Source organism: Equus asinus, chromosome 10 (genome assembly GCF_041296235.1).
Source record: "Equus asinus isolate D_3611 breed Donkey chromosome 10, EquAss-T2T_v2, whole genome shotgun sequence".
Taxonomy (NCBI): domain Eukaryota; kingdom Metazoa; phylum Chordata; class Mammalia; order Perissodactyla; family Equidae; genus Equus; species Equus asinus.
The window spans coordinates 100,131,744-100,144,204 of NC_091799.1; the positions used below are offsets into that span (position 1 = coordinate 100,131,744).

Here is a 12,461-nt window from a genome sequence, read left to right on the forward strand (position 1 = left end):
GGTTAAGCATGGTCCCTTATTTTACCCGCCCTCTGCTCTGCCTTCAGTGCACCACTGCTGGGTGCTGGTGGCCGGGAAGCCAGCATCGTCAGCTTCCTGAAGTGGGGGGGCTGGCAGACTTTCCCAGCGAAATGAAAACTAATCAACTCAAAGTGTATAAGCCTAAGGGTGTTTTCACATTCTCCTTCCTGACCGTCAGCATCATAAATAAATTTGTCCTGAACTTTGGTAATTCAGCAGGGTCCAGCCAAATTTGAAACGCTGGAGGACATGGCCTGACAAGTTGACTGTGTGGTGTGTTTGGAGCTGTGCTGTGGCAGAACACCTGCAGGAGCTGTCCTGAGGAGGGCGGAGGAGGCCCAGGAGCCCCGCACACGAACCTGGGGGCCTGCGAAGGCCGTTAGCAGGGCTCCGCTTTCTGTCAGGTGCTCACCTGTGCCAGCAAGCTACCAAAGGCCTCTGTCCTAGCTCCTTCGGGCTGCCGTAACAGAATGGCAGACTGGTGGCTTGCAGACAATAGAAAGTTACTTCTGACAGTTCTGGAGGCTGGAAGTCTGAAATCAAGGCACCAGCAGATCTGGTGTCTGGTGGGATTTGCTTCCTGGTGTATAGACAGACTGTCCTCACATTGTGGAACGGACAAGGGAACTCTCTGGGGTCTCTATCAGGGCACTAATCCCATTCCTGAGGGCTCCACCCTTGTGACCTCATCACTGCCCAAGGCCCCACCTGATGTCATCACATTGGGGGTTAGGTTGCAACAGCCCCTCTTCTCATTAAAACTTCTCCGTCTCAGGATGCGGCTCTTGTCCCCTTTCTGCAGATGCGGCAGCGAGGCTTTGAGGGACCAACTAGTCTGAGACCGTATAGCTGAGGACACAGAGGAGCTTGCTGACCCAAATCACATGCTGCTGACCGCCATGTGAGGCTGGCTTTTTGGATATAAGGCCAGCATTTCCAGAGTGTTCTGTGGAACACTGCAGTTCTTAAGGATGATAACTCAAATAACTATGAAAAAAAAAAGGTTCTGTGCTCACATACATTTGGGAAAGAAGGCATGCTCTGTGCCCCTTATAAAGCTTACAATGCTCACCAAAGGCCAAGAAAATCTGTCTTGAGGAAAACCATTTATTTGTTTGACCTCACATTTCCTCCACTTAATAGACCCTAGAATCCTCATTTTTTGTTTTTTGAGTTTTTTTCTTTCAAAACAATATTGACATATTAGCCATTAAGGAAATGCAAATCAAACTACAATAGGATACCATTTCACACCAACTATGATGGTTATAATCAAAAAGATGGAACAGGAACGAGCGTTGGCGAGCATGTTCGAGAATCGGACCCTCAGACTGGTTGGAATGTAAAATGGAGCCACGGCTTTGGAAAACCGTTTGGCAGTTCCTCAAAGGGTTAGATACAGAGTTATTATGTGACCCAGCTACTCCACTCCTAGTATATACCCAAGGAATTGAAGGTATATATCCATGTGTCCACACAAAAACTTGTACACAGGTTGTTCATACCTGCATTATTCATAATAGCCAAAAATTAGACCCAACCCAAATGCCCATCAACACATGAATGGATAAGTAAAATGTGGTATATCCATGCAATGGAATATTAGTCAGCCATAAAAAGGAATGAAGTACTGACATATGCTACAACATGGATGAACTATGAAGACATTACACTAAGTGAAGAAGCCAGCCACCAAAGGCCATATATTTTATGACTCTATTGCTGTCAAATGTCCAGAATAGGCAAATCCAGAGGACTGGTTGCCAGGAGCTGGGGGAAAGGGGGAATTGGGGTGTGGCCATTAACAGGTTTGGGGTTTCTGTTTAGGGTAATGAAAATGTTCTCAAATTGTTTGTGATGATGTTTGTACAACTCTGAATACACTCAAAACCATTGAATTGTACACTCTGCATGGGTGAATTGTATTGTAAGCGAATTATATGTCAATAAGACTGTTGTAAAAAACGGAATTACCATCTGCTAACACTAGGATTTCACAACACAGTTTGGGAAAGGCTGCCACAGAAGTCTTGGCTGCCCCTAGAGTGGGCTCTGTGCCTGTGGCACAGCAGCTGTCCCATGTCACCTGTGGCTGTAACACCCCGTCAGAAGCATTGTTGGCATTTGAGAAAGTATCACAGGGCAGGGATTAAGTGGGCCCCTGTTGTGTCGAAAAGATGTGCAGAACCTAAAGCAAGCAACCACTTTCTCTGCATGGTTACACTGCTGCTCTTAGGGAATGCTTGAAAGGACACCAAAACACAGACTGACTAACGAGAGCCTTGGAAAGCTGCTGAGTGGATCTGGAGTAAAAGATGGTGTTAAGTGCTCTGTCGTATTGAATCTCCCCCAGCAGCACTCACCTTCTGTAGTTAATAATTGTCACTGCCGAGTTATCTGGACTAACTTGTGGCCATGGGGCAACAGAAAACTTTCCAGCTCATTCCCCTGGTCCTCTGGTGGTTCCATTCCCACATCCATCATACCCTCCTTTGTTTGCATTTTAGTGAAAGCCGGTGGAATGCGAATTGTGCAGAAGCACCCACATTCTGGAGACACCAAAGAAGAGAAAGACAAGGATGACCAAGAATGGGAAAGCCCCAGGTGAGAGAACTCTGGTGAATCTCGGGCATGTTTTACATGTCACCATTATTCAGTTAAACATTAACGTTTGTTCTGTGCTCTCTGCTTCTGATACCTCCTGGGCAGGGTGGGCCCTGTGCTGTGCATTTTTCCTTTCCTAATCAGTGGGGCGGGGGTTCTGCTCCCAGACAAGGGAGAAATAGGGCATCTCGAGCTCATCCCCTCTCCTGACTACATCTGAGCACGTGCTGTCAATCTGCAGGCAGCAGCTGTCAACTTCCACTGCAATACTGAAATCTCCTTGAGACCTTGGAAAATGCCAGCCCAGCTGACTCTCTGGATGGGCCTGGCATTCTGTGCAGCCAGGATAGAGAACTGCCGATTTAAAAAGTGTCCCCAAGTATCTTGGCTCCTCTCATTCTTCAGCCAAACCTAGAATCAGCAAGGCCACACCCTCATGAGTGTTCCAGTGTCCTTAAATGACATCTCTGCCCCCAGTCCCCTGGGTCCCTGACAGCTCATCTCTCTGTAGTCCCCCCATCTCTGTTTGTTACCTGTTTTCCTCCAAGGTTCTGATGTCAAGTTTAGTGCGAGGACCTCGATGCAAATCCATTTCCTACCACCTTGTAATACCCAAACGTGCACCCCCAATGCATGCAGCTCTCTCCGAGCTTGTCCGCGTGGAAGGAAGGGAACTCTAAGTTTTCTACCTTCCAGCTTGTCCCCAGAGGATGTTTCAGCCAGAGGCGGGAGGAAAGTGTGGGAAGCAGCTAACCTGTGTTTCTGTGGACCAGACGCATGATTTTGTTTCAGTCTAATAGTCCTGAGTAGTAGGTACTGTTCTCACTTCACGAATGGGAACCCGAAATTCCCTGATTCATGCCTGGGAACCCGGAGTCCACAGAGGCCATACATTTACCCACATCATGCACCATCCAGTTAATGGAGCAGAAATTTAAACCCAGGTCTGATGGGGTCCAGAGCAGGCCAGCCTTCCAAAAGAGTAGCTCCCAAGAGCGTGCGCCCCTGAGAAGGACATGCGTGTTCCTGGTAACCCCGTGGGTCTGCTCATGTATGTGCTGCACCCTGGAGGTTCTCTGTAGAACTTCGTATGGGATGTTACAGTGCAGTCATTTGAGGGGTAGACAAGATTTAGGGCGAGGTTGCTGAGTGATTATTGCCCATTTTAAAATCAGCCTAAGTTCTGGCTTTAAAAGAAGGCAATTTAAAGAAAATTCTAGAATTATCTTTCTCACTGGCTGTTTTCACAAAGCTGTGTTTGGAACATAACAGCATCAGTAATTCTACGAGAGGTCCACAGTCCTGTATCTGAAAACCTTGGGGCCTGAGTTGTTTCCGAATTGAGAAATTTGGGGGTTTTAGGAGAGTGATACAAATTTTAGGAGAATAGAACAGTACGCATTCCATACAGCACCCGTAGTGGAGTCTCAGGCAGCATGTTGTCATCTGTGTATGACCTTCACAGCAAGGGAGGTAAATTTTTAAAATTTACAGACTTGGGTCAGTTCAGGTTAAGTTTCGCCTCCACGCAAGCTATAAGGAAAATTTCATTTTCCGAAAATTCTTGAATTCAGAATTGAAGGTGAGAGCATTTATGCCCAGAGAAATTTCCTCCAGTAGGAATCCTGTGCTATCCTTTCTTTGTATCCAGTTGTTTCCTTCAGAAGGAAGAAAGAGGATGAGAGAGAAAGACTTGCCTGGAAAAAAAAATCCTGCTAAGTTAATGAAACATGCTTTCTTCCGTGGGTTTAAGTGGAATGAGGTACAAATAGCTGTTTCCCTGTGTGACGCAGCATCAACACAGTGAGAGGTGATCATTTATTAGCATGTTTAGAAATAAGGACAGAACAACCCATTTGTTTTCTTCCTATTGATTTTTTTCGTGGGGTGGAATACAGCATTTATCGAAGATACACAATTTAAATAAATATGCCAGAGGATGAACAAGTGCAAGAGAAAGGAGCGGGCACCCCAGCCCTCTAGATTTTAGCATCTTGCTCACCTTAAAGGTTTGTTCTCCATGGACCAAGTATTTTGAAGCAGGTTGACTGCAGGGTAGGGTTTGAATAATGCATGAGCAAGGGTTTTTCTGTTCCCTGCAGCCAGATTGCTATAATGTGTTCCTTATGGGTGTGTTAGCTCTTGTCCTCTTGACTTGGGCTCTGCTCTTGACCACTGTGGGTCACGCCACTTGACACACCATTGACGGATCAGGTTAGCCTCTGTCAACTCTTAAGCTATTGACATATGTTGCCAATACAACTCCTTCCAAACCCTTGCACCAGTCCTGGGACTCTGTGTAATAGTTTGCTTCCACCACCATGCACTCCCTGTTTGTCTGGTGGGCTGATTGAATACTCATAGTTAATCATTATTGCTAATATTCTAGAGAGCAGTGAGCTTGGCCCTGTTCTAAGTGTTCTGGCCATGTTAATTCATTTGATCCTTGCAATGACTCTATTTTATTGTCATCCCTATTTCAGAATTGTTATTGATTATTATTCCCAGCCAGATTACTACTCCTACTTCAACAGCTCAGAGAAGTTAAATTACTTTTCTAAGGTCACACAGCAAATAAGTGGCAGAGCCAGCATTCTAGCAGTGTGGCTGGGTCCACAATCCTCACTCTTAGCCACAAGAGTGTGCTTACCAGCTGAATTCCTGTTTGGTGCTGGGCACTTACTGAGTGTCACATCAGGTTTAAAGTTCACACCACCTAAAAGTTGGTATTACTATGCCCATCGTAGAGATGGAGAGACCAAGGCTTAGGGAGGTTATCTGGCCCAATGATACATAGCCAGTCAGCGGCCATGCCAGGATTCAGCCCTGAGTTTGTCTTGACTTGGAAGCCCACGCTCCTAGTATGCTACAGAAGCCCCCTGAATTGACAGAATATTTTCAGGGTTGATATAGACTGGAACTCCAGATCCCTCTATAAAATAAACTTCTTGATTCTGGGGTTGCCCGTAACCTTTCTCATATTCCTGAAGCCCATAATCCCGCCCCTGCAGCCTGGCCATCAGTGGACGGCCTCATCACAGTTTACAAGGTTTCCAGGACCAGGCTGGCTTTCCTTTACATGTGGAAAGGCCTGTTTATTTGCAGAATTTGTCAAACGTTTCATGTTTTACATTAACTTCCCTTGGAAATGTCATGCCATGTGATTTCAACATCCATATTACCCTAATCCTGAAGTTTTACACTTTTTCTTGTTTCAATCCCAATGTTCTACAGATCAGAAAATAAGTGTCTAGACTCAGATGCCAATTTCCTCCTTTGATCTATGTCTGCAAAACTCTTTACTTTCCTTCCCAGATATTTAAAAATGGCCTTATGTTTACTGGCTCATCTCTGGGGGCTTCCTTCCCCACTAATCAGAAAATCAAATATTGATTCAGAGAATAAATAACTGGAGCATTAAAGAGGGTATTATGTGACCAAAAAAACCCCCAAAAACAGAAAACTCTTTTACTCGTAATTATTTTTTTGCAAAGATTTATGCTACTCTTACTCCTTTAATTTTATGATCTTTCAGAGATTTAAAAATAATAATTTCTTATGCTTCCAAGTAGTTTTGAGATGCTACATTAAAAAGAGAGAGAGAGAGGATGTAGCGGAAATTTGAAAATGTTGCCCACGAATTCCGATCAGTCTGAGTTCTAGTTACTGTGGCTCTTCATATCCAGGAAGAGTGAAAGGCTTCATTATTATTAGCTAACACTTTCCTTTGTGGATGCTAGATTCCATCTCAGAACTGACCCAATTAAGAAAGCTGTGATTTTCCTCCCAGCCTTTTGTTGAGGCTGTTGAAATGAAGCGCCCAGTTTCATTACGTGAAGGAGAAAATTGCAGACACAGAATGGGCTTCAGGAGTCAGTAGGATTCACTGAAGAAAATAGTTTAATGTCGAACATGTACTGAGGTCCCACCACGAATCAGGTTTGGTGCAAGATACTCAAAAGGATAGGTGACAAGAAGAGTCAACTAGAAAGGAAAGGGTTTGGGTGTGGACTGGGCATGGTGGGAAGGGGGTGGAAGGAAGAGGAAATGTGAGTGGGGTGACAAGGACGCGGAGGGAGCAGCCCTTCTCCGACCTCAGCTCTTGGTACAGCTCTGACTTAGGACTGTGGTTCTGTTTCATGCTTCATGTACCTGAAACGTAAGCAGATGATTGAAATAATCCAGCATGTGGGAGAGACCCAACATGGAATACAGACAGTAACAGGTGAACCTAATGGTCATACAAATGATTACTATAACTGACTGAATAGTGTGGGTAAGAAAAGACCCCACCTAAGTAACTTTGGGAAATAGTCTTTTGACTGGATACTCTAAGGCTAGAGACAAAAAACCCAAAAAACTGCACAAGTCTCTATCCAGTTAGTTAATGTGCTTTTACCGGGGAATGGGTTAGCAGTTCTGAAAGTGCCTAATGTGTATATAGGATTGAACAAAGAAGTAAATATGCCGTGGATAGTGATAGCCAAGTTTCTCGCTGTCAGAGAAAGAGGTTACAAATAGGAAAAAGGGAAGAGTAAAATGAACTTTGTGGTGTTGAACTGGAATTGGAGGTATTAGTATGAACTCATAGTTTTAAATGGATGGATAGATGGGTGGATGAATGGATAGTAGATACACACAGACAGGTACATACATGCAGAAATACACATAGACGGGGAGGGTTAGTGCACATACCTGTATTTCCTAGCTGCGTTCACTGAGAGGGCCTAAAAGAACTGACACCCATGTAGCCACAAGCATCTTTACGACCCAGATCTTGGTTTCTAAGCACCATTACCCAATCAAGGGAAGCAGGTTAATGGTTAACCAGGAGAAGTGCTTAATTGCAGGGCAGGAAGAATGCTAGATGAGCCTGGAACAACTCACAGTGCCAGAGCATAAGGAGTACACTATAAAGGATGGCGGTTTGTCAGAACCACACGGGAGCTGGCCTAAAGGAGCTCCTAATGGCCAAGGCTGGAATAATTTGCAACAAAGTAAATAATGACAGTATCCGGTTGTAACCCATATAGTAAAATAAACATCAATGAGTCCATCCTGATATAGCTAATTAGATACATAAGTGAGAAGAGGGGACAGGTCTTCTTTATAGAATTCCAATTAATAAGTGTATAAGGAAGGAAAGAAATAGAATATCGCCAATAGGCAAACAGCACAGTAATCGTTGTAGACAACATCCACTGATGGATGCTACCATTAGTGGGTGAAAGTTTAAGGAGAAACAGGATGGTTGCATAGTCTCAAAGTATCTCCCCCAATATATTTATTAATTACAAAACAAGAGCATCTTTACAGGGGAGACCATGAAAAGGACACTCATTTACAGCTGAAATAAGAAGGCAGAGCCTTCTCAGACGGGAGCCTGTGCGTCAGTGACTGTAATTTTTTGCTGCTCTGCGCGTGTCTGCGAATGACCACAAAAGTGCTGCAAGGACTTATTTCTCATCAAACCGTCACCTGCTCCTTTTAGCATTCACTGATAACTCTTGCCTGAAACAGTTATTCCCGTATGGATGCTATGTCACTATGGGGCTGCCATGACAAATACCACAAACTGGGTGGCTTACAATAACTGAAATGTAGGTTGTCTCATAGTTCTGGGGCTCAAGGTCCACGATCAGGGTGTCCCCAAGGTTGGTTCCTTCTGAGGCTATGCGGGAGGATCTCTTCCAGGTGTAGTTTACTGGTGATCTTGGGCATTCGTTGGCCTGAGAAGCATCACCTCGATCTCTGTCTTCATGTGGTGTTCTCCCTGGGTCTCTTCACGTCATCCTCCCTCCATGTGTGTCAGTCTCTGTGTCCAAATTTCCCTTTTTTGTAAGCACATCAGTCGTTGGATTAGGGCCCACCCCAATTACTTCATCTTAACCTGATTACTTCTATAAAGACCCTATTTTCCAAAAGGTCAAATTCTGAGGTACGAAAGGATTTCACATATCCTTTTAGGGGGAAAAAAGTTCAGTCCCAAACAGATGCCAAATGGTAATCTATGGCCATTTTTAATGGTTCTCTCAGTTAAAATTAATTCTTAAGATAAGAAATAGAAAATTAAAAACTCTGAAGTTAAGAGATGGCACAGCCTGTATGCCTGGGAATTTTTATCTGTCAGCTATTATCTGCATGTTTGAACTTTAATTAAACCATGTGGTGAACCAATTTCAACATCATCCTTACTTTCCTACGTCATCTTTTGTGTCCAGGCTAGTTGTCAGCTGCCTTTTAAAAAAGGTGTATCCTTTGCCCCGGGATGTGTGGAGATGCCAGTGGAGTAGGGATGCTGAGTACCCGCCTGTTACCAACCCCTGTGCTGTTTTCAGTGCCCTGTCGGCAGAGCCCTGACATGGGAGCAACAGCTGACCTGGGTGCTGGAGTGCCATGGGCCGCAGACCCCTGCCCATTGCTGCAGGCAGAGTGTCCTCCATGTGGGGGGAGGCGTCAAGTGACATGGATGTCCTTGTGAAGGGGGTACTGGTTGTCACCTGCTTATAGAGTAAGATCATAAGTCCTGCAAAGATCAGCTGTCCTGAAGACACAGGAGATCCCAGAATAGAAAGCCTTTGAGGCCCAATTTCATGGCAGCATGAAATGATGATGAACAGCCCTGACCGCCTTGGTGAGGAAATTGGGGAAGACTCTAGTCGCTGTCGGGGCTGCCTCCGTGAGACTCATAGATCAATGTTCTCAGACTGTAGGCAACAGGAGGCATAACGAAATGTTACAGTTTGTGTACCAGCAGGGAGTGGTGAAAGTAATCGTTTTGCCCATGGCAAGTTGGTCAGCGGAAAGTTGACAGAGCTAGCACAGGCCCCCACATCCCTGGGCGGCAGCCCGCGTCAGCTGGTGGCGTGTAAGGTGCTGTCCGTGAGAGGCTGCCAAGAGAGGGCAAGTGTCTGCGTTTACCAGTCTGCAGTCTGTCCTGCTGGCAGCTCTCCTCTCCATCGCTCTGCAAAGGCTCCGCGAAGCCGCTCTCATTCCCCCAGGTGATAGAGGGCAGAGCCTCCGACCAGGTGCTGCCTCCCCTCCAAGAAGCACTGTGCCCATTTCCTGGGGCTGCCCGGGGGGGCTTAAACAGTGGAAATTTATTCTCACAGTTCTGGAGGCCGGAAGTTGGATATGGAGGCGTCAGCTGGCCGTGCTCCGTCTGAGGCTCTAGGGCAGGATCTGTGCCAGGCCTCCTCCTAGCTTCTGCTAGTTCCTAGGCTGGCGGCAGCGTGACTGTAATCGCCACGTGGCATTCTCCCTGTGTACCTGTCGGTGTCCAAATTTCCCGTTTACAAGGACACCAGTCACACTGGAGTAGTGGTCCCCCCTACTCCAGTATGACCTCGTCTTAACTAATCACATCTGCAGCAACTCTGTTTCCAAATCAGGTCCCATTCTGAGGTGCTGGGGGCTTAGGACTTCCACATAGGAATTTGGGGAGGACACAATCCAACCTGTAACAAGCAGGCAGCACCTCATGCCACTAGGCATCTGTGGGCAGTGCCCAGCTGTGTTGACATGCCAACAGCAATGGCAGCATAGTAATTTATTAACCAGGAGACTTACATAGCAAACGACTCTCACTTCTGTGCCAGCACTTACTGTTGCCCAGGTTGAGCACTGCAGCCATCTGCCTTCCTGACCACGTAGATGCTCTGTACCAAGGATGTGGCCCCAAACTTTGATCACATACCCATCAATTTAAAAACTGTTTTGTGACTGTACCTCCAATATATATATATATATTCACTTGTAAATTATACATGCGCACTATGTGACCATTATATAAGTTATAAAATGTATACAAGATGGATATGAATGCTTTAGATAAAGATGAAATAACTAACATTTTAAATGTCGTGCTGGTCATTCTGACTTTGTATTATCATCAGCTAATACTCAAGGTCCAAATACCCGTGGGATGAGGTTTCTCACTAATGATTCAGGACGCAGATCTCAATTCTAATGGCCTTCTTGGTGGTCTCGGGTTTGCGGGCAGGGCAGCTTCTCGTCAGAGCTGAGTCGATGGCTGGTATTCGTAACGTGGCTGAGGAAGTACCTACGAGGAGGGGTAGTGCGAGCTCCTCTCTCTTATGACTCTCCATTTGAGCTTCTATCGGTGTGAACCTCAGCCTCCCGAATCTTTTTAGATTCCTTGCAGGAATCTTTTTAAGCCGCGTGTCCATTTTGTAAATGTGCATTTAAATTCCTTCATAATCCATTTGAGCAGAGTTCTAGGTGCCTGGGATACATCAAGGGTAAAACTAGAGAAGTTACTTCATTACCCCATTAACCAAACGTGTCATATGTATGTCGCAAGACACTGGAAGCAACGGAAGGGACACAGGGACCTGTGGGTGGAGACCCCGCTCCTTCCTCTAGAGCCCCGGTGACCACGAGGCTGGTGGCACTATGCCTGCAGACAAGCGAAACAGGCCACGGAGTAAATAGTAGTAAGGCTTAATTCGTTTTGTTTTGGTTTTTTGGTAGATAAGAAATAATTGTAAATAGGACAGATTTGCATGTTTATCTCCTTTTCCCAACTACATTGTGGCCCTCTTAAGCACAAAGAACTGCCTTCGTCATTGATTGATTAGTGGTGGCTCCAATACCAGTTTCCCAGTTGTATGTAGTGTAATTTAAACATTTCTTCCAAAACCTGTGGCTATGTGTATGTTAGGATGGTCGATAGGAATGCAACTCTGTGCATTTTAATAAGTTTTGCCCAGAGTTCCCCAGTGAACACAGAGCATGATGTGTGTGACCCGGACACTTGGTGTCCTGGAAGTCCTGGGCATTAGCATTATCAGGAACTCAGTCTTTGAGTTCTCCTTCCACGTAGATGGGCCCCAGAGGAAGGCTCGCGTCTGGCAAGTAGGGAATCAAAGGCTCCCTCTCCACGGAGGGATGGAGCATATGGGCATCCATATGTCACAGGAGCCGGGCTGGACTCCTTCAGTTTGGGGATGAGAAGAAGAGTGCTGAAGGCCCGGCTTTCCGCCGGTGCTGCTGGTGATCGACTGGGAGGCAGCGTTTGCACAACATCTGGTTCCATAATGGATGCGGAAACCAGGTGTAATTGATTAGCTTCTGAGTGCCCCTTCCTGCTCCCTCGCCCTCCGCAGCCCCCAGCCTCCTTACACGACCGCCTGCTCCCCTGCACACAGGGAGAGCTCCTTTAGCAGATGGAAGGAGGACAGAGAGGAAATGGAGCTATCGGTTTTCCCATCCAGACACTGCTCTGTGCATCTGCACTGGAGTCAGCCTCTTGGAACGGATGACTCTTTTGTTTTTATGGCGTTCCTCAAAGGGTTGTACTATTTATCAGGAGCGTTTTCTTACTACATAAACATAGGAAGTGAATTTAAAACGACTCTCCAGTGTTTGGATGTTATAGAATGGAATCTGTGATAATAACTTCATCGAATAGTGCTACATATAAGAATAACTACATAGAAACAAGATCCCTTTATTGAGTTTATTACATTACAATGACTGTGCATGAAATTTTTAAACCCTCTATTTAAATAACCTCCGTTGACATCAACCGGCTCAGAATGCATAGCACTCAGAAAATACTTAGTGAATCAGTAATAATTAGCTTAGACTTTGATTCTTAAAGGCAAAACAAGTAATTAACTTATTAAGTTAATTCTTATTTTCCAGCTGGTGAATGAGGTAAGGTCAGTATTGAGGAAGAAAATTCTTTATCCTTGTGGGCATGTTCTCTTGGGCCCTCAGCTCTCTCTAGGCAGGATATTTACTTTAGTTTTGGGCTGTGTACATCCTCTAAGGTAGGACGTAGTCATTAATGTAAAATTAATGTGGACTAG

The 12,461-nt window shown here is 45.4% G+C and overlaps 1 protein-coding gene across 1 annotated transcript in view; it reads left to right on the forward strand.

The window, feature by feature from the left end:
* DAP (death associated protein) overlaps window positions 1-12,461 on the forward strand; it is a 65,494-nt gene that overhangs the window by 9,629 nt on the left and 43,404 nt on the right. The window contains exon 2 of the mRNA XM_014866751.3: window positions 2,529-2,625. Within this exon, the coding sequence (XP_014722237.1) occupies window positions 2,529-2,625 (97 nt within the window). The remainder of the gene's footprint in view (window positions 1-2,528; window positions 2,626-12,461) is intronic.